The sequence below is a fragment of the Gossypium hirsutum genome, chromosome D05 (genome assembly GCF_007990345.1).
Source record: "Gossypium hirsutum isolate 1008001.06 chromosome D05, Gossypium_hirsutum_v2.1, whole genome shotgun sequence".
Lineage (NCBI taxonomy): Eukaryota > Viridiplantae > Streptophyta > Magnoliopsida > Malvales > Malvaceae > Gossypium > Gossypium hirsutum.
In genome coordinates, this window is record NC_053441.1 from 61,562,187 (window position 1) to 61,584,646 (window position 22,460).

General features: G+C 31.3%; 2 protein-coding genes and 1 long non-coding RNA gene across 3 annotated transcripts; 2 read left to right on the forward strand and 1 right to left on the reverse strand.

Annotated features, from left to right (window-relative positions):
- The first annotated feature begins 377 nt into the window (after positions 1–377).
- On the forward strand, positions 378–1,859 carry LOC107902912 (probable 2-oxoglutarate-dependent dioxygenase AOP1). Its single transcript, XM_016829021.2, has 3 exons — positions 378–801; positions 938–1,259; positions 1,461–1,859. The coding sequence occupies exons 1-3, from the start codon at positions 434–436 to the stop codon at positions 1,725–1,727; spliced, it is 957 nt and encodes a 318-aa protein (XP_016684510.2). The 5' UTR covers positions 378–433; the 3' UTR covers positions 1,728–1,859.
- A 9,377-nt stretch (positions 1,860–11,236) lies between these two features.
- LOC107903534 (probable 2-oxoglutarate-dependent dioxygenase AOP1) lies at positions 11,237–12,989 on the forward strand. The gene is made up of 3 exons (XM_016829607.2): positions 11,237–11,715; positions 12,113–12,434; positions 12,575–12,989. The coding sequence occupies exons 1-3, from the start codon at positions 11,348–11,350 to the stop codon at positions 12,839–12,841; spliced, it is 957 nt and encodes a 318-aa protein (XP_016685096.2). The 5' UTR covers positions 11,237–11,347; the 3' UTR covers positions 12,842–12,989.
- A 4,601-nt stretch (positions 12,990–17,590) lies between these two features.
- On the reverse strand, positions 17,591–19,298 carry LOC107902911 (uncharacterized). Its single transcript, XR_001685626.2, has 2 exons — positions 17,951–19,298; positions 17,591–17,868 (listed from the first exon to the last, which is right to left on the reverse strand). It is a non-coding gene; the product is annotated as an uncharacterized lncRNA (long non-coding RNA).
- Between the last annotated feature and the right edge of the window lie 3,162 nt (positions 19,299–22,460).

Below are 22,460 nucleotides of genomic sequence, written 5' to 3' on the forward strand. Positions count from 1 at the left end.
TTTGTTTGCACAGCAAGTATCGAGCCTTCAAGCTAAAGAAATTGCCTGATTCATTCATCTTTGTTCTTAGTTCCAACAATAACTATGTTGATTCTTAATTCATTGTAAATAGTAATTAAAATATTCAATTCAAATGTTATCGCAATATTCAAAATAGTATATAATTCGTAAGCATATCGAAGTCGTCAGTGTCTATGTAAACAGATTAATCCAACTGGTTGTGATTTGTGACGGCCGGCTGCTACTTGCAGACGAATAACAACAAAAAGAGAGGAAAAAAACAATCTAACTGGGAAAGTTAATATCGCTATTCAATGTATAAATTATTTGCATAATAGAGATTTTTTTTTCACAAAAAAAAATTGTTTATAAATCTCCTGGATTGTATATAAAAGGTACCATTCAAGCATTATTGTTTGATATAAACACAGAGATGAGCTCAACAACTCAGGCAATGGTTCCAGTCATAGATTTCTCAAACCAAAACCTGAAAGCGGGCAGCCCTGAATGGGATTTAGTGAAATCCCAAGTTCGGGAAGCACTGGAGGAGTACGGTTGTTTCGAGGCTTTGTTTGATCCAATCCTGGAGCTTCGAAAGGCCGTATTTGGGGCTTTGCAAGAGGTCTTTGACTTGCCTTTACAAACAAAAAAACTGTTTGTTTCCGACAAGCCCTTTCGTGGCTATTCGTGTTCTCCATCTGCTATGTTTCAAAGCATGGCGGTGGATGATGCTCATATTGCTGAAAACATTGAACAATGCCTCACCACCAGTTTATGGCCTCAAGGAAATATAAGTTTCAGGTACGGTAATTGTCCCCTCTAGAAGTTAGATTACAGGATAAAATACAATCTGATTTTTAATTTTAAATATGCAAAAGCCCCTTTAGCAAAACTACTAGACTTGGTTTTTATTAATTATTTGCTTTGTATTTGGCAGTAAAACTCTGGCATCTTTCATTCAACTAACATCAGAGTTAGAAAAGACAATTTTGAAGATGATTTTGGAGAGTTTTGGACTTGAGAAATACATGGATGAGCTCACTGACATCGCAAAAAATCAACTGAGGATCATGAAATATGAAAAGCCAAAAGCCAACGAGCAAACCATTGGGGTACCTCCACACTGTGACTCTAATATGATGACCCTTTTGTATCAAAACGAGGTTAATGGATTGGAGATTCAAAACAAAGATGGTGAATGGATGAATACGAAGCTTTCCCCCAACTCTTTCATAGTCATAATTGGAGAGTGCCTTTGCGTAAGTTCAACTTATTTTGATATAATCAAGTATTAACTTTTACCATATATATATGTTAGCAAAATATTAATTTAATTGGTAATATTTAGTCATTCACATGATTTATTTCTAGCAAAGAGGAGGAAAATATCTTAATTCTTACAATAGTTTTTACTTGTATCTCTTATTTCAAATTAAACATAAACTTTTATATTGTTGCAGGTATGGTTAAATGGTCGATTGTCTTCGCCTTATCATCGTGTCATGATGATGGGTAACGAAGATAGGTATAGCCTTGGACTGTTTTCAAGTGTAAGAGGAGGCTACATGGTAAAGGTTCCAACTGAGCTTGTGGATGACAGAAATCCCTTGCTCTTCAAACCTCATGACCATGAAGAATTTTTGAAATATTTCTCCTCCGAAGTCGCTAAAGGTGTTGTTAAATCTGGGGCCGTTAAATCTCGTCTTAAAACTTATTGTGCTGTCTAAGATTTGGCCCGTCAATAATTATTATATTGTAGCCAAATTGCTTATTGCAATGTTTAGGATTTGGCAATCAATAATTACTATGTTATAAAATTCTGTGTGTTGGCCTAATAATGTTTACTGTCTTAAAGGTAATTTGGATTCGAGTCGCATTAATCGTGTTGTTGTTAAGACTTTACCTATAATTCACTAAAAAAAATACTATATCGTAGCCAAATTACTTATTGCAATGTTTAAAATCTGGCCATCAATAATTATTATATTGTAATCAAAATGTTTGTGGTCTTTCTATATATATGTATATGTAGAATTTCATGCTTTATGTATCCAACTGCAATGGAATGCTTAAATGGATATTTTATATGTATAGGTTTGTATTCTCTTGCAATGTACGGGTTAAATGTATATATTAATTTTATAATTTTTTTTATAGCATTAGTTTTTCTCTAAAATCATTAATGAATTGAGTTGAAAAAAAAATTCAAAATATTTTTAAATTTATTTAAATAAATTTAAATAGATTATATTAATGTTATTTAAACTTAAAAATATTTAATATTAAAGTAATACAAAAATTCATCCTAGTTTAAGTATTAATATTAATTTGTTATAATTTAAAAAATATTAGTAATATTTTATAGGTTATTTACTTTATATATATTGTTAAATTAATTTACTTTTTGTACCAAAAAAAAACTAACTTATTTTCATGTCAAAATTTTTAATACTCAATTTTTTTATAATTTTTTATTTATCTTTTCTCTACTTTAATCAATAATTGTAATTAAATTTTATTATATTTGAGCAAAATCTAAATTTACTTTTGATAAATGTTTTTAAGCTTAAAATTTTAATATTAAGTATTTTTAATATAAAAGGTAATTCAATTGAGTAAATTCTTAAAATAAAAAGATAATTTATTTAAAATAATTTTATATTTAATATATAAAAATATTTTAAAGAAAATAAATTTAAACAAAAGGCATGAAATAACTAAAAAAATTAAAAGGCAAGGCACAAAAAGTAATTTACTAAAATTGAAATTAAGTAGTATCATGTATTAAAAAATTGTAATATAAACATGAATATTTATTTATTTTATTTAGTTAGAATATTGTAATATTATATATATGATTTTAAGTTAAATGAATGATGTTAAAAATTATAACGTTGTAACACTTTCTATTTAAAATTATAAAATCATTAGAATATGTTAAGGACTAATCTATAATTTTACCTTTTTTCGATTATTTTTTCGATTGATTCAATTCTCGATCAATTTTGAAGGGTTGAATGGTTTAGAATCTAACAACGGTTTCTTAGGTTATTATATAATAAATCGTAATTAAACTAATTAATCTTTAATTAATCATCATTAATCACATTTAAAAAAATTAGTGGGTGCTAGATGTCACCCACCACGGCTTGACCATTTAAAAATGGTCTTATTCCTTAATTGGTCCATCAATTAATTAATCAACTTTTATTTCAATTAAACCTTAATTAATTAGAGGCGTAATAGTAGTTATCCCAAAACTTAATGGAGTATGGAACCATCCACCACCGCTTTGACTTTTGACAATGGTCTATTCATCATTTTGATCCCTTAGCTATTTAAAATCTATAGTGACTAACTTTTACTACTTTTACAATTTAGTTCTTAAACCTTAATTAACTATCTGAATGAAAAAAAATTAGTAGACCAAATTTTAATTAAACTTTATACTAACCTAATATATATTAAATAATAATATTTATGAACTCGATCATTGGAATTAGGGTTTCGAAACCACCGTTTCCGGCACTACTGAAAACAGGACTGTTACACTTGGTATACCATCAAGCAAGCCCTCAAGAATACTAGTGGAGAAAGGAATTTATCATTGTTTGCATTTGATCTATATGGATTTGTTAATGTAAATCTGTATTAATCTAATTCTAGCTTGATTCTAGCATGTAAATCTGATTATAACATGATTCTAGCATGCAAATTAGGCTATAATCTAAGATTTTTGTCTAGTTAATTTTCATGTATAGTTCATAGGTACTAGTATAAATAACTAGCACTTGTACAACAATAGACATACATGAATTCATTTTTTTTTCTTTTTATTTTTCTTAAATTTATAACATGGTATCAAGAGCTTAGGTTCCCTTTCTTTTTTTTCCTTTATTTTTTGGTCCTATCTCTAGTTTTGTCCTCTTTTTCTCATGCTTTGCCTTTCTTTGCCCAAGCCGAGCCACCTCCAAGCCGAGCCACGTCCAATTCGAGCCATCATACTCAAGCCATTTTGAGCTATTGACTACTTTATTGACCAAATCGCTCTCACCATTTTCCGTCAATCTACTCTTATTTATTCGCTCTCTTTCTATTTGATTTGTCTTTATCATGGACAAAATGGAGATTACTTGCCCCTAGCAAGGTTTTCTGTCAAAATTGTCGTCAAATCGGTGAAACTACTGAGGTTGGTGGATCTCCTAACTCCAAAGGAGTTTTTCCTATTCCTAGTTCATCAGTTGTTATTGTTGCTTCCACGGATTCTACTTCCCTCTCATTAAGTGACTTAATACCTCTCCTGAAACAGGTTTTATCTTCTAGTTCCTCTTCACATTCCATCCTATATGTTACTTCGGGTAATTCTACTTGGCTTTTTGATTCTGCTTGTTATAATCATATGACACCTAATTTACAAAATTTCTTCACACATGTCTAGACCTCCTCTCTTCCACCTCTTCATACAACTAATGATACACAAATACCTATCACATATATAGGTAATCTATCCACTTCCACCCTTAGTCTCCCAGACTGTGTTCCTACCTTAGCTTTTAACCTCATTTCTATTAGACAGCTTTGTGATCTTGGTCATACAGTTATTTTTTCTTCCTCTAGTTGTCAAGTGCAGGATCTAGCTACGAGGAAGATTCTTGGAACAACTCAAAAACTAGAGAGATTATTTGAGCTTGTTACGCTGCATCTACCTCAAAAAATTATCTTTGCTATCACCACCTTATGACCTTCTTTACTTCAGTGACATCTTCGACTTAGTCATGCCTTTGAAAGTAAACTTTGTCCATTAATGTCTTGTAGTTTATTAGGATCTACCAAATTTGAGTTGTTTAAATATTTTGAGTGTCAACTTGCTAAACAACTAACTTTGTCTTTTACTTAATACATTTATTTACTCTGACATTTGGGGTCCTTCCCCTGTTTCTACTATTAGTGATTCTCAGTATTTCATTATTTTTATTGATGATTACTCTCGGTTTATGTGGATTTACTTTATGAAAATTAGTTTTAATTACCTGTTATCTTATTAAATTTTTAATATGATCAAAACTCAATTTTATTATACTATAAAAACTTTTCATACTAATAATGTTGTAGAATACAAAGAATCATCTCTTCTTCAATTCTTTTCTCAACAAGGCACTTGAGTTCAATGTTCTTGTCCTATACTTCTCAACAAATTTCTTTACATAAAATGGATCACATATGCGGCTTTTCCCTCATATTCCAGGCGAAGACATCGATATTTTCTTTATATCCAAATGCTAAGATCGAATCTCACGAACTCTCTAAAGGGGTACCTCTTTGATCTCTTTTTTGCTTAATCCGAGCCGCGACCCATTGTTCACTCATCCTCGTGATGCTCGTTAGCTTCTTTGAGAAAGTTCGACGGCTTTCGAATAATCTTTGTCAGCTTGAATCCTCAGGCAACGAAGCAAGGTCGTGTAGTCCTCCACTAGACTATCATCTTTCTTTTGTCACATTTTCTTGGACCATATTCGGACAACCGTATTGTCCTCCACTTTATTAAGAAATCTGTTTTTCATGACAAGCTCTCTATTTAGTAACTGAACATGAATCAACACCTCTTTTTTATTTGATGAAAAATGCAATGCAATGGAATCATAACCGAAACAAAATGAAACGGGTTAGTACAAAGCAAAAGTAAGGAAGAAAGAAACAAATATAGCACCTATTCGGGTGACCACTAGGGTTTGGGGTGGTTCTACCTAGGGTAGGTTCTTAGGGCTCACTATATGCAGTTTGATTCTAAAGTAAAGGTACCCAAACCGGCAGATTCCTCGATCCTCACCCATTATAAGCTCATATGGACCGAGTTCAGTTCAGGGGAATACATTTCCCTATGGCCATGCGGAGATAAAAACCACATGAAGGCATAGGTACGGGTGTATCCCGAAAGCGATTCACTATCTCATGCGGAGGTGAAAACCTCACGAATGGTAGTTTCTTACTCCCACCTAGAAGGGTAAGATCGACCGATCATGCAATGCAATGTGCAGAAAGATACCAAAACTTAAACCAACGTTACAATTATAAACCACAATGATGAAGATTATAACAAATACGGATGAAATGCAACGAAAGGGTCGTATATTTAAACCAAGTTTTTGATTTTCGACAAAAATACAAAAATTAATCAACACGCGGCTTGACTCTCTTTTTAAGTCCCTAGTGGAGTCGCCAAGTTGTCAAGACTATTTTTTTGTAAAACAGGGTCGACATGGATTTTGAAAATGAAAACGAACACGGGAGTCGCCACCAATCTTTTTTTAATGAGGTGTGATTGGGTCACCTCGAAAAGTGGTTATTTATTAAAACAACAATTTTGGTCTACAAGATTCAGAAAAACAGGTTCGGGAGTTGGTTACGTATGAAGAAGGATTAGCACCCTTGTAACGCCCAAAAATTGGTACCTAGTTGATTAATTAGTGTCTTAGTGTCAAAGATTGAAAACTTTGAAGAGTTTTAAAAATACAATCCTAAAAAAACTCGAATAACATGGGTTGGAATTTAGGATTCTCTTGTTCTGAAAGAATATCACATTCAGCACATTAGGATACAATACTTTAAACCCTCGAAACCAAGGTCACCTTATGGTTTCCAAAACCCATACTTTGAAATTTTAAGAGGACATTTGGCTATTTGGTCAAACAAGAAAACAAAACCCACCACGTTAGGCCGCGTTTTCTCGAATTTCCAAACGCAAAATATTGCCTTAGTTAGAAAAATTTTTCTTTTTGAATTTTGATAAAAATTATGTGATATTTAAAAATACGATAAAATAGTACAACTCAATGATGTAATTGCAAAGATGAATCTAATACTAATAAACAGGTCACGATAAATAAACAAATAAAACAATAAAACTAAAATGCATGACAAAAAAAACACGAGAATGTTTACAAATAAATGAACAATGAAATAACATACACATATAGAAAAAGAATAATAAAATAATAAAAGTTTTTTATTAAAGAATTGCAAATAAATAACTAATAGTAAATAAATAACTAAAGGAATAAATAAATAAGGATAATAAAATGCAATAATAAAAAAACAAAGAGTCCAAATTTAAATTAATAAGGACTTGATTGCCGTTAAAATGAAATTTAGGGTCCAAATTTAAATAAAAATGCGAGGATATAAAAGAATTAAATTGGAACTTAAATAAAATTTTAGGGTAAACATTCGAAAAAACAAAAATGGGATAATGGACTAATTCGTAACGCGCTAAAAATACCAGGGAGCGTAAGAGAAAACGTCCCAGGCCCCTTGTGTGCAACGTTTTATTCGAGGGGACAAAAGGGAAATATTCCCACGTCATTTGAATGACGTCGTTTTAGGGGGCAGCATCTACGCATGGTCTAAGGACCAAATTGAATCAGAAGCAAAACTTTGTGGCCAAAATCAAAAATAAAAAAAGGACCACATTGAAATACGCCGCAAAGGTAAATGGGCTTATTGCGCAAATAGCCCTTTTAACGAAAATTTGGGGATCCTTCCTGGCGGGTCGCGTCAACACGCAGATCCTAAAGGGAAAACGACGTCGTTTTAGGGCTATTAAGGCCAGCCTTAAATGACGACGTTTAATCGGCCTATAAAAGTCAGAATTTTTTTTAAAAAACTTCATTCTTTTCCCCTTTTCCCCCAAAAAAAAAGAGGATCCTCTCAACCTCCCTTCACCTCCGGCCTAGGGTCCGGCCATCGGCCATTGCACTGGCCACTGGTCACCGACGATGGTGCCGCCGCCCACGGTGGTTGGAAAAAGCCAAAATCACCCCTTTTGCTCCTCTTTTCGAGTAGGGCCCCATTTTGGGGTTAAACAGTCCAAAAGACCCTCAAAGTGCAAAAAAACGAAGAAAAAAAACTAAGGGACCCTTCGGCTCCCCGTCGCCGCCGATGGGGTTTGCGGCGAGTCCTCCGTCTCAGCCACCCTCAAGGTCGGAGAAGCCTCTGACCGCGGCGTTAGAGGTAAGGGATTTCACTCTTTATTTATTTTTTTATACTATTTATTTTCAAAATAAATAAAAAAAGATATAAAAAAAGCACATTGATTTTCTTCTATTTTAAAATTCTTCTTTCTTTGTATTCATAAATATAGTGCGTGTAAAAAAATTACAAAGATAATATTCGGGCTTTTATAGCCGATTTGAACAACCCTTAGTTCCTATTTTTTTGTTTTTTCTGCTTGGCTCTTCTGTTGTTGAATATTTATTTGTTTTGCAGGTGGTGGTAGAGGGCGTCAGACGCGTGAGGGAGCCTGGTGCACATGCGGCGGTGGCAGCGTGCTGACGTAGGAGGAGCGGTGGCACTAGGTGGCTAGGGTTTCTTTTGTTTTTTTTTTTTGAAAGTGTGTTTAGGCTATTGGGCTTATCGGGTCATTAGGGCTTTTCTGATTTGGGCATATTAGGACATATTGTAAATGGACTGGAATAGCTATTATTTATTTTTGTTTGGTTTTCGTCTAGGCCCGGGCAAATTGAGCCTATTACACCTCCATTTCTTGGCAAAGTAAGAAATAGATTATTGTTGCTCACTCCAGCACTGAATCCGAATATCATGCTCTTGCTAAATCCACTTTGAAGTAACTTTAGCTACGTTGACTACTTGAAGATATGAGACTCTCGTCTCCTACTGCTGCTGTCCTATATTGTGATAATTGCAATACAATTCGAACCGCTCATAATGATGTGTTTCATGAGCGTGCAAAACACATAGAGATTTATTGTCATTTTGTATGACATCATGTTACTCACGGCACTCTACCCTTACTTTTGTCTCCTCATCAACTCAGATTGCAAACATTTTCACAACGACACATCCTCCAACCAAATTTCAAGACTTATGGTGAGTTTGGATGGGAGATTAAGTGTGGTGCGGTGCGTTTAGCTTACTTTTTGTCTCACGCTATAGTATCGCTACAGTATCTAATCTCACCGCCACTGCTGTTTTTACACTAACTGCAGGTAAACGCACCGCCCATCCAAACTCACCCTTAGTTTCCAAAATCAAGCTACGGTCCACAACACTACCTTGAGTTTGAGGGGGGAATGTTAATGTAAATATATATTAATTAATCTAATTCTAGCATGTAAATCTTATTCTAGCATGCAAAGTGGGCTATAATCTAGGATTTTTGTCTAGTTAGTTTTCATATATAGTTACTAGGTACTAGTATAAATACCTAGCACTTGTACAATAATAGAGATAAAGAAATTCATTCCTCTTTCTTTTTCTTAAATTTATAATAGGATTGTCAGTCTTTCTGAAGGTGTTGAGGCATGGTAGTTTGTGGCTCGAGGATTTCCTTTACAAGATAGAAGGTGGGATGAATCTAACACCTACTTTTTTAGCTGAAACTATCATGTCTCTTAATTACATTACGTAGAGAAGTGAGGGATGTGTCTTCAGTTGTATCCAAATTTTGTATGTATGGATGAGACATCATTTGGAGTGCAATGGAAGTACTTTCAGAAAGTCCATGTACCTTCGATGTGCTCGTTATCTAAATTCCAGAGAAGTTCCTGGCTTAGTTTCAAGCATATAGATGAATGAGTTTGCTTCTTCAGTACTCTAACTCACTTAGATGTAGGTTGGAGAGGCCCATAGATGCTCAAGAGTTTAATTTTAGTCGAACGTGGGAACCATTTTTGGGTTCCATTAACTAATATTTGGAGACTGATTAGTTATTTGTCGTTAATGGTGCTTTGGCAATTTGGTTATGACCATTGTGTACTGGCCACTTATGGTTTAATTCAAATTGGGACCTTGGTATCACATGATGGTTTTTGGAAAACATTAGAGGACATCTCTTTCCATTCTTCTTCTAGCACGGTTTCATCACATACAAACCCTATTCATGCATCTAGTAATTAATGTGACTCTAATACATACAGGCATCTTAGATAAGTACATCCATGCATGTTAATCAAATGACTACTAGTCTCCCTAGATTCATCCATCTTAATCACTTTGATCAAATACATCATTGATGACATCACATTATTTAACACTTTGTAAGGGTGATTTTCGTTGATTTAACACATTGTTGTCACCAGCTGTTCATCTCTTCTCAAAATTTTATCCTCATAACAGAGTTCATCTTTTTTTAATTTTTTTAATTAATTTTCTACATAAACTTATAAACTTTTAGATCTAAAAAAAATCATGAAATTTTGACAAAGCCTTAACTCGGATGATATCGGTATTGCTATCAATGCAAAAGATCGTGGACTCAAACACATTGAAGTGTATTTATCCTCGTATTTGAGTTTTAAAAGAAATTATGAATAGCTCTAGTTATCATACAAAAAAATCATGAAAAAGAAAAACTCAATGAACCTTTGAATAAATGGAGGCTGCTAAAGTTAAACCACTCACTATTCGTTGGCTATTACATCCAACCAAAATTTTTATAGGTTGATGTTCATATAATTTTTTTACTTAGGGTATTATAAATTTTGCATGTTAATAATTCACTTTCTGTAGACGGTTTTAAAAATTTATAGTAATTTGTTAGGTAAATTATAAGTTGAATCATTAATTATAAATAAATTGGAAACACTTATTATGAAATATCCAATTACAATTTATATTAAAAAGACAGGAGGATTTCTTTTGCAATTTTCCTTTCCACAAATACTTTCTTTATTTGTCACATTTCCAATTTTCTTAGCTAAACCCTAAATAAATTAAAAATTTATGTTGTAATATATGATATAAGGAGAAGCTAAGAGGTTGGCAGGGGCTTCAACTCTTCTTAAATAGAAAATTTTCTTTTTACATCCCTTTAAATATAAAATTTTAAAGTAATAATGTTAAAATTGTACTTTGACGTTCAAAAATGATAAAATTTTAATTTAATTGTTTTAAAATTATAAATATATAGATTATTAAAATGGTGAAATTATATTTTTACTATTATAAAAATATACAATTTAATTTTGTGATATAATATAATATATATATACATATATATCATTCGTAAGCATATCGAAGTCGTCAATGACTATGTAAAAATAACAGGATAAAGAATTCAAATGAATCCAATAACAACGTCTATGTGATTTGTGACGGCCGGCTGATACTTGCAGACAAATAACAAAAACCAGGAAAACAACAATCCAACTGGGAAAGTTGGATTGTATCTAAAAGGTACCATTCAAGCATTATTTGTATAATAGCGATTTTTTTTTTCACAAAAAAAAAATTGTACTTTCCTTTGATCTGCAAGGAGGGACGCAATTATAAATCTCCTGGATTGTATATAAAAGGTACCATTCAAGCATTATTGTTTGATATAAACACAGAGATGAGCTCAACAACTCAGGCAATGGTTCCAGTCATAGATTTCTCAAACCAAAACCTGAAAGCGGGCAGCCCCGAATGGGATTTAGTGAAATCCCAAGTTCGGGAAGCACTGGAGGAGTACGGTTGTTTCGAGGCTTTGTTTGATCCAATCCTGGAGCTTCGAAAGGCAGTGTTTGGGGCTTTGCAAGAGGCCTTTGACTTGCCTTTACAAACAAAAAAACTGTTTGTTTCCGACAAGCCCTTTCGTGGCTATTCGTGTTCTCCATCTGCTTTGTTTCAAAGCATGGCGGTGGATGATGCTCATATTGCTGAAAACATTGAACAATGCCTCACCACCAGTTTATGGCCTCAAGGAAATATAAGTTTCAGGTAAAGCAATTGCACTAGAAGTTAGATTATATTTTGTTCTTTCCACTCAATAATTAAGTAAATTGGTCATTTTACATTAGATTAAAGAATAAGTTGATCCTTCTATTAATCTATTTTTACTATTGAAAACTAATCATTGTAGGCCAGCACGAGGAACATGTGCAACCACGTGTAACCGTCTGATTATTTCATTCACCAAACCAATTTTTTATAATAGATATGGACAAAATTTTAATACAAAAAATCAATTTTCTTTTTAATTTAATTTATATAAATATTTTCATTTTTAAATAAAAATAATAAAATAGAATTTCATTTAAATACTTCACTTGCAAAAACCCCTTTAGCAAAACCACTAGACTTGGTTTTTATTAATTATTTACTTTGTATTTGGCAGCAAAACTCTGGCATCCTTCGGTCAACTAACATCAGAGTTAGAGAAGAAAATTTTGAAGATGATCTTGGAGAGTTTTGGGCTTGAGAAATACATGGATGGGCTCACTGACACCGCAAATTATCAACTGAGGATCATGAAATATGAAAAGCCAAAAACCAACGAGCAAACCATGATGGCACCTGCACACTGTGACCAAAATATGATGACCCTTTTGTATCAAGACGAGGTTAATGGATTGGAGATTCAAAGCAAAGATGGTGAATGGATGAATATGAAGCTTTCACCCAGCTCTTTCATAGTCATGATCGGAGAGTGCCTTAGCGTAAGTTCCCCTTATTTTCACATCATCAATATTAAGTTTGATATGAGTATTATTTTTTTATCATGTATTAGACTACTAACCGATGGGAGCACAAGTGTTCAAATAGCTTGACTTAAACATAAACTTCTATATTGTTGCAGGTATGGTTAAATGGTCGATTGTCTTCGCCTTATCATCGTGTCATGATGAAGGGTAACGAAGATAGGTATAGCCTTGGACTGTTTTCGACTGTAAGAGAAGGCTACATAGTAAAGGTTCCGACTGAGCTTGTGGATGACAAAAATCCCATGCTTTTCAAACCTCATGACCATGAAGAATTTTTGAAAATTTTCTCCTCCGAAATGGCTAAAGCTGATTTTAAATCTGGGATTGTTATATCTCGTCTTAAAGCTTATTGTAGTGTCTAAGATTTGGCTCCTCAATAATTATTATATTGTAATAAAAGTGTTTGTCGTCTTTCTATATATTGAGAGAGAGAATTAAATGTTGCAATGAAATGCTTAAATGGCTAGTATTGTTAATTTATAATAATAATAATAATATTTTTATAGGTTATTTACTTTTTATATATTTTTTAAATTAATTTATTTTTATGTCAAAATTTTTAATACTCAATATATTTATTTTTCTCTAATTTAATCAAATGAATGTAATTAACTTTTATTATATTTGAATAAAATATAAATTTACTTTAATAAATGTTTTTAAGCTTAAAATTTTAATATTAATTAGTTTTAATATAAAATTCAATTCAATTGAGTAAATTCTTAAAATAAAAAGATAATTTATTTAAAATCAATTTTATATTTAATATATAAAAATTTCTAAAGAAAATAAATTTAAACAAAAGATATAAAATAAAAAAAAATTAAAAGATAAGGAGCAAGAGAGTAATTTACCCGCTTGAACTAAAGGGTATCATGCGTCAAAAATTGTAATGTAAACTTGAATATTTATTTCCTTAGAACCTTGTAATAATATATATATGATTTCAAGTTAAATGAATGATTTTAAATATATATATTTATGTATTATGTTGGTATGGAATGTATTTTTTTAAGATGTATTGATAGAGAAATTGCATTTTTTAAAAGTTATTTTTCAAATTAACATATAAAATATTATGATAGTTTGAATACACTAAAGACAACATTATCGTGGATATAAATCATATATTAACTCTAGAAGTATTAAGAGTGATTAACTAAAATAAACTTTCAAATTAAAATATTTAATTTATTAAAATATTTCTTTGGACTTGGTAAGTATCTGACGAAGATCAAATTAAGCTCGTAACAGGGCTTGGCAAAAGAGTTAAGCCAAAACAGATAGTGACATTGCAATGAGGGAAGACATGACATCGCAACGAGTAACCATCGCCACAACGAGAAGAAAATCTTCTTCCTGACAACGTGACGAGATATGGAAATATGTAGTTGATTCCTTGGATGGAAATTTTGGGATTAGTTCCCAATTAGACCCTAAGCATTTAATGCTATATTGCCTTAATTAGTATCTAGACTAAATGGGCACCGAGTAACATATGGCCTATATAAGTTACCTTAGAGCCACTGGGATTAAAGAAAGAGTTATACCTAGATATAAAAACTAACACAATTAAGAGATAATTTTGTGTTTCAGTTTGAAAAGACTTTTCTTTTAGGGTTTTGGGATTTCTTTGTTTTGGCTCTCTCCATCTTATATTTTTCTTTTATTAGTGAAATCTCGTTTTACTAGTGGTTTTTTATCCTCTTTGAGGAGTTTTTTCATATAAAATTTGTGTGTTCTATCTTTTCAATTTCTTCATTATTATTCTTGTTTGTTGCTTACACGAATTTATCTCTAACAAAAGTAATTGTAATTCATAATAGAATTCATCATCAGTTCATTAAAACCAAATGAAGTTGTAGCAGTGTTAAGTACAAATCATCCCCAAAAATTAAGTTAGATTAGACTTAATTTTGTGAACATTAGTTGAAAATAGTAAAGTATGTAATGATTCTTTGTTAAGCATGTAATTTTTTATTGATATGAAATAAATTGATTATTTTTAAGGAAATTAATTAAATTGTTTAGTTAAATTTTAGAAGTACCTAAATAAAAATGTTTGATTTTATGACATATGAGATTTAACCATTATAGATATTTGTAAATATATAAATGATTGAATTGATTGCTATTCTATGGTTTAATTCAAAGAACTAAAGAATTTGTTTGAATACCCAGTTTCCAAATGACCATGCCTTAATTTTATGATCTCTAGTTGCCTGTTTGACTCTAATTACTCTTTTTTTATGATCCAACCTGTAAGGGCCCAATTTTGTTCGGGCCCTAAACATAAACCAAAAATAAAAATTAATAGTCCCAAAGTCCATTTACAAAAAAAAATCAAGCTCAAATAGCCCAAATCAATAACCTAAAGCCCGATAGACCAAAAAAAAAACTAAACTTTTCAGGAGCGCCAGAAACCGCCGCCGTCTCCATTGCTCCATACCAGCACAAACGTCACCTGAGGTTTGACGCCTCGGGAGTGCCTCTCCCCACCATCGGCCAGGGATACCTGCAAAAGAAAAGAGAAGGATAGCAGCAGAAAACAATAGGAACAGTAGAAAAATAGTAAAAAAGGATAATGTAATTCGACTATAAAAGCCACGATTTCTATGTACTTTGGACGGAGAAAATATATACAAAAAAGAAAACAATCGAAAAATAGAAATTGGATGCAAATATTGAGCAAAAAGGTAATTTATTCTATCTATTTTTTATTCAAAATAATAATAATAAAACATTGTTTTTTCGTCTCCGCGCCACTATCAGTGTCTTTTCCGGTCTGAGCGGCCGTCGAATCCCTGGGGATTCGGCCAAGGTCGCAGCGGAGGACGTCGAGAGTTGAAGGGTTTTTTTCTTTTTTTGGGGGGGGTTTGGCTTTAGTCAAGCGTTTTCAACTCCGAATTGTAGTTCTACACAAAGAAGGGTTTTAAAAGGGTGTTTTGGGCAATTTTCTGGCCACCCGAGACGGTAGTCCCCGTCACCAATGATCGGCGACCACAGTGGAGGACCATCGTCCCTATGGCCGGATTCTGGGCAGTGTTCAGAGAAAAAACAAAGAGAAAGAAGAGTTTTTTTTTTAAACACTGCTGAAATGAATTTTTTTCTTATTTTTTACCTTTATAGGGCCTCGATACGATGTTGTTTTGGCCTGGCTTCAGAAGCCCCAAAACGACGTCGTGTTGGATCAGGACCCGACGACCCGACCCGAACCGCGCAGGATCAACATGTTTTTTTTAAGGGGGTCTATTTGTATCTTTGGTCTTTCTGCTTTTAAGGCTTGTGTCAATTCAGTCCTATTCTCTTTTAATTATTTTATTTCTTCCTTGTAATTTTAATGTACTTCCAAATTAGTCCCTTGACTCAGCGCTGACCTCCTAGGGAATGACGCGTGTCCTGAGTTTGGGATAATTTCCCATTTAGCCCCTGTTACTTTTCGTGCTCTAAATTTTAGTCCTTCATTTAGGAATATTTTCCTATTCAGCTCCTGTTCTTCTTTGTGTATTACATTTTAGCCCTTATTAATTAATTAATTATTTTTTTTACAATTTATGCTTTTAAATTTCATTTGAATTTGAATTTAGTCCTTCATTTATTTAACTTCAACCTTTTACAAATTCTTTTTTACTTATTTATTTATTTATTTGGTACTTTTTTTACATATTTAGAAATAAGATTGTTCACATTTTTTATTTGTGCATATTTCGATCATCTATTATTGTTGTTATTATTATTTTATGTTTATCTTATTTTTGCTACTTTACCATTTCTTTTATTATTTTCACATTTTTTATTTTTTATTTAAAGCTACCTTATTAATTTTATTATTGTTATTATAATTACGTTATCATTATTATAGTATTCCTTTATTTATTTATATTTTATCATTCGAATATCCTATCCATATAACTATTTTGTTTTACTTTATCAATCTACTATATCATTTATTTATACCTGTTATTCTATTTTATCCTTGTTATTATCATTATTTTACTTACTTATACTATTAATATAATAATAGCTATGCTATGATTAATTCCATTATTATTAAAATCGATATTATTATAAAATTGGTATTCTCATTGTTATTGTATTTATCAACACATTCTTTTATTTATTTTTATTTATTTTATTTTTATTTCATCTTCTTGTTCATCACCCCAATATCGTCCTTATATTTTTACCTACATGGCTATTTCGTTTTATTTTACTATCATCATTTCATGTATTATATCACAACATATTCATTAGTTTTTGTTAACAATATATGTATCGTTTTAAAAAAGAGGTTATCTCCGTTTTATATAACGTATAAAATATTCAAAACCAATGTAATGTTCATTATTTTTTGGATTCGAAGAAGTCGTGCTCTTAACTTTCGGAGTATGGCATTTTCCTAGAACTAACATAATTGAATATCTTATTTAAAATAACAAAAAACAAAATTTAAGTAACGATTAAAACGGCGATTATTCTAGTTTTCGAAAACTATAGGTTTCGTGTCCTAACTCACGGGGCATGATCCTTCTTCTCGATTAATTAGGAATAAAGCCTTTTCTATTAAAATATCTTAATACAAAGGGATCGTGTTTTAAATTTTCTTCAAATTGTTAATTTTCAACACTAAGACATCGAGTAATCAATTAGGTACCGATTTTGGGCGTAACCAGTGTGCTAATCCTTCTTCGTGCTTAACCGATTCCCAAACCCATTTTCTGAATTTTACAGACCAAAAATCATCGTTTTAGCAAATCAAACCTCTTATTAAAATGATCAAATTACGAGATGACCCGATCACACCTCCTGAAAGTGATTGGTGGTTACTCTATTTTCGTTTTTTAATAAAAAATTGATTTAAAAAAAAATTCGACAACCATATTGAAACCATAAGTGGAAACTTGAATTTTCCAGCATTTGTGTTTCCTTATTACATTACAAAATAGACGTCAGACTATAAATATTCACGATTTAAATAGAAACATCTCAGAGATTTCAAAAGAAAGTATATATATATATTATTTCCATTATATTTATATCATGCCATCCATCCTAAATTATCATATGGAGCATTGAGAAAATATAAAAAAAAAATATGAGAAAGATATATATAATATGCAAGCTTTTCTTTATTATTTTCATATCTCAAGCAGTAGAAATAACATCACAATCACATCAATCAAACACACAAACCATACATGAAACTTTAGATTCTAATTTCCTTTACCAATAAAACACAAAAGTTGGCAAATTTATTAAACATAATATTCCAGAACATAATATCAATGGCAGTTTCGACTGTAAGTTGGGCACTTAGGAGCTGGAGTACTCTTTGGAATACAGCTCCGATTAGGATCTAGTGCACAGTGAGTTGGAGATGGGATTGCCTCTACAGAATTAACAAACAATTAAATAAACCAGAAATTAAAGGAGATATATGGGTATTGTTAACAAAATATGATTGTTCTTACCCTTCTCAGCCAGTTCTCGAGCCATTGTGGAAGTGGGAAACGCGAGAATGGAAGCCAAGAGAATGCATAATATGAGAAATATTGCTTTCATTTTGGACAATATATATTAGATAAAATTTATAGGATGAGTGAAGCATAACCTCCATTTTAGGCTACTATTTATAAGGCAATCCATGTGTGTTGTGATTTTAAAAAATAGCAAAATTTCAAAGCTTGACAATTGACATATACAATTAAATCATATTATAGGGTGAAAATTTCAAATGCATTGTTAAAAGAAATATAAAACGAGAGAACATTTGACAAAAGGGAGGAACTCATGAAATTTCCATGGCAATTATATTTTAGGAAATTTTTTCCACACAAAACTACAATTTTCATGTTGCAACATTGATTATTATATCATCTTGGAAAAGAACAAATTGGAAAGACTTGATGGAGTCAATAAGATGCACAACTCGTATAAGAACAAATTGGAAAGACTTGATGGAGTCAAGAAGATGCACAACATGTATATTTTAAAATTGTTTGAAACATGCATTAATAGATTTGATACAAGTTGGAGCTCTTGATGTTTAATATAGTTTAGTTAGAATTTTATTTTATTTAAAAATTTATGACGAAATTAAATATTTAATTATATAGTACTTATAAAATCGAATTTTAAATTAACTTTTAAGAGTTTATATTTTTCTTAAACCTTAGCATACTTACCTCTAATAAATATTTGATTTAGTTAAACATAGTAAAATATGGAGGTTTGATTGTTTTTCTGAACCGAATCGTTAAGTAATGAAAAGTTGTTTCACTTAATTATTAATCAAGAGTTATTACCGGATAAGTAAATATCGTAACAATAGAGGTGATATCAGCCGGTACGTCTCGTACCAATAGTAAAACGGGAGCTCAGGTTATACTTTCCATTCCGGTAAATTTTCCAGCCGTACTGGCGTGTTCCGTTCAATTTCAGCTATACCGGTGAAAATTGATGTTTCACCCGAAATGCTGAAACTTCAATTTGTGTCTTTGTTTTGTCTATGGTTTAATGATTTCTTGTTTGGGTTTATGGTTTTATGCTTTAAGCTCTTTCAATGGCTTAAAAGAAGAAATAATAAACATCAAGACCAGGGTTCTGTGTTGAAAAAATATGAACTTTTAGGAGACGAAGAAGATGCAGAAGAAAAGAATGGGAACTTGTTTGCTGGTTTTTGTTAATTTTTCTTTGCTACTCATATGAGGTAACTCAATGGCAGATTCAAATTGACAAAAGGCAGTGGTTGAGGGAGTGAGACACTGGTTGTGATGCCTATTTTTGGAGTTCTATGGAGGACAAATGCTTAGAAGGTAGTGAGATAGTTCTTTTGGGACCTAATCAACAAGAAACAGGAGAAAATTGTGTAATTATCAACGACATAGTCAGCGGTGGAGTTGTTTATGGCCAGGTCTTAATAAAATTTTAAGCCCGATTTTTAGGCTTAGGCTTCGTTCAACTCGAAAAAATGAGTCTAGTTTATTTCCTAAATTTGACTCGGATAAAAATACTAAAATCTGGATTTGGTCTAGCCCGGCTCGTATTAATTTTTTTAATTTTATTTTTTATATAAATAATGAATAATTGTGTTAATTTAATAGATGCAACTATCCAAATAGACATCTATTGAATAGTTATGTCTCTAGGAAGAGACATAAGAATTTCGATAAATAGGCGTGAAATTTCATTTGCATGGTACATCGAAACAAAACTAAGAAACAAACGTTTTCTATTTTCTTTCGAATTACTGTAAAAGTTCTTTATAGAGATTGATACTTTTGTTATACTTTGCTCAATACTAAGTTAACTATTTTTATCAGTGCAAAACACAAATAGCCATTAAATTTTGTTGCATCTTAAAGTTCATTTAATTATTATATTATCATGGAAAAGAAAGATTTATAAGAAAGACTAAATGGAGTCAAGAAAATAACAATATTTTTTAATAAATTATGGAGATATATATGCTTCTTAGCTCACGTTTCGTGTTACGCTAATTATTTGTTTGTCTCAAATTATAGAATAAAAATTTGAAGCTTAAAAGATACTTCAAGTCCTTATATACTTTGAACATTTGAAATTTAGTCCCTTATTTTTTTTAAGAATTTAATCCTTCTAATTTTTGTATTTAAAAATTTAAATCCGGTTGTTACCACCAATATTAAAATTCTTTTATTAAATTCTCTAGATGACACTGGCAAAGCCCAAACAATCAACGTGACTAGTATGAGTCAGACCCAGGTCAAACTTGGGACGATAAACACCCTTAACCATCAAATTATCACATGAAATTCTTTTCTTTTTTTTACTACATCTTATAATACAGTTATAAAACTCTTAACCTACTTATAAAATCTATAGAACTCTACTGACAAATTTTTTGAAAACACTCATTAGAAAAACACATTAATCCTAAATAAAACACAAATTTCTTGACTAGATTGTAATTAATTAATGATACGAAAACTATGTTCCAAAACATGCATCATCTAGATTTTTTTAGAAGGTAAATAAACAATAATTATTGTTTGCATCAATTCCTTACTTCCAAAGACTTTAGCTATTGAAAACTATAAAGTTCGTCTCAATGGAAGATACAAACATTGACTCCCATTTTTTAAAAATGAAATTAGAGAACCACATTACCATAATCAATTTTGTTAGACCATTTCAACATTATCTAATTGAAGCAAAAATAATCAACACTTTACCGAACCCAAATCTTGAATGATGGAGGTATTATATTAAAGGTGTTTATACTCGATTTTAGTTTAAAAGTTGTCTTTTTATTTTAAAAAGAGTTTGAAGAGTTCATGAAATTTATTGAGAGTGCCTAATGTCCAAAAAAAAATGTTATATCATTTTAATTTTGATGAGGTTGGAACCAAGCCTTTAAAGAATAAGAATACTACTGCTAGGCTAGGGTAGGCTAGCCAAATCCAAAATGTAAACAAAATGAATAAGACGACATTAAACAACACACCGTTTTTAAGTGGTTTTTTTTTTCTCTTTCTATTTCGCTTCATACTTTTAGAGGTGAACAAAATCCGATTCGATTCGAAAAATTCGATAAAAACTTTAAATTTTGAATTAAATAGTTCGAGTTATTTGAGTTAATAAAATTATTCGGATCAACTCGAATAAAAAATTAAGTTTTTCAGTTTAACTCAAATATGAATTACACAATTCGAGTTATCTAAAAATCTGAATAAGAAAAGAAAAAATTACATCGTTTTGATAAATGTTTAACTTTTTTAAAGTTGAAAGTCAAAACTATTAAGCTAAAAGGCAAAACTACGTCGTTTTGATAAATGTTTACTCATTAAGTTAGAAGACAAAATCATCATATTATTTGTGTAGTTAGATAATCTTATACTTCGGCTACTAGTTAAATAATCGGTCCATGTAAATGCAACATTGAGTATAAATAATAGGATTCGTTAACTTGACTTGACTCGAAATTTTTTTGACTTGATTCGATTCGATTCGAAAAAAATTCAAATTGAGTTTGGCTGCTAAAATAGGATTCGTCAACTCGACTAACCAAAATTTTTTAACTCGATTCAACTTGACTCGATCGAATGTACTCACCCCAAAATACTTTATCTCGATATGTGTTCTATTTAAATAGTTGATAGTTCTTCTAAGCCTTCAGTGATAAGTGATTATTCCAATTATATTATCCCGATCATCTACTGATTTTTATATTAAGAGTTAATCTCGATCGCCCTAAACATCTTCATACACAAGACTCTTAAATCTACCTTCATCTTATCTCTAGTGAAGATGGAAGACTTTCTAAATAAATGAGCATCGTAAAAAAGTACTGTTGCGATTGTCCATGTTAGCACAAGTAGACATGTTCAAGAGGTAGACTATTCATCTAGTTCTAAAAGTTCGCTTAAAATTTAGAAATATTTGGGTAGAAATGTTAGATCCAAAAAATGAGTTTGGACAAAAAAATTAGGCCCGTTTAAAATATAAATCAGGCTCGAGTTTGAACATTCAAGGCCCAAGCCACGCACGGTCCAACATATTTTTAAGTTTTTAATATTTTATATTCATGCTAACATACACTAGTTTTCAAAATTTAGAGTATGAGGTAGGCAAGGCTACTATTCATTAACCAATGCAGTCGTGCTACTGTCGTGCTATCTTGTTGTTGTATTCTGGGATATAGCCGATCAACGTTTCTCCAACACCAAAGGAGCGGCTGAATCTGTCTTAAGAAAACTGTTAAAACAGACATCAACTACAAATATAATATTTCAATCTAATTTTATTTTCTATTCTTCCAATTATATATATATGCCTATATATTGTTCTGCTTCGATATTGTGATTTAAATAAATCTTTTATATTATTGTTATTTTGCTAACGTCTGTGTGGAACAAATATATCATAGAAAGCTGTCGATTGTTATACTTCTCTCATTTTGCATAATGCTAATGACAAATATTAGCAAATTTACTGCAATCT

Bases quoted from the DNA above. Each gene is read 5' to 3' on its own strand.
- LOC107902912 (XM_016829021.2), top strand. From the start codon at position 434: ATGAGCTCAACAACTCAGGCAATGGTTCCAGTCATAGATTTCTCAAAC. The intron at 802-937 runs GTACGGTAATTG...TGTATTTGGCAG, and splicing joins CAAGGAAATATAAGTTTCAG to TAAAACTCTGGCATCTTTCA. The intron at 1,260-1,460 runs GTAAGTTCAACT...ATATTGTTGCAG, and splicing joins TAATTGGAGAGTGCCTTTGC to GTATGGTTAAATGGTCGATT.
- LOC107903534 (XM_016829607.2), top strand. From the start codon at position 11,348: ATGAGCTCAACAACTCAGGCAATGGTTCCAGTCATAGATTTCTCAAAC. The intron at 11,716-12,112 runs GTAAAGCAATTG...TGTATTTGGCAG, and splicing joins CAAGGAAATATAAGTTTCAG to CAAAACTCTGGCATCCTTCG. The intron at 12,435-12,574 runs GTAAGTTCCCCT...ATATTGTTGCAG, and splicing joins TGATCGGAGAGTGCCTTAGC to GTATGGTTAAATGGTCGATT.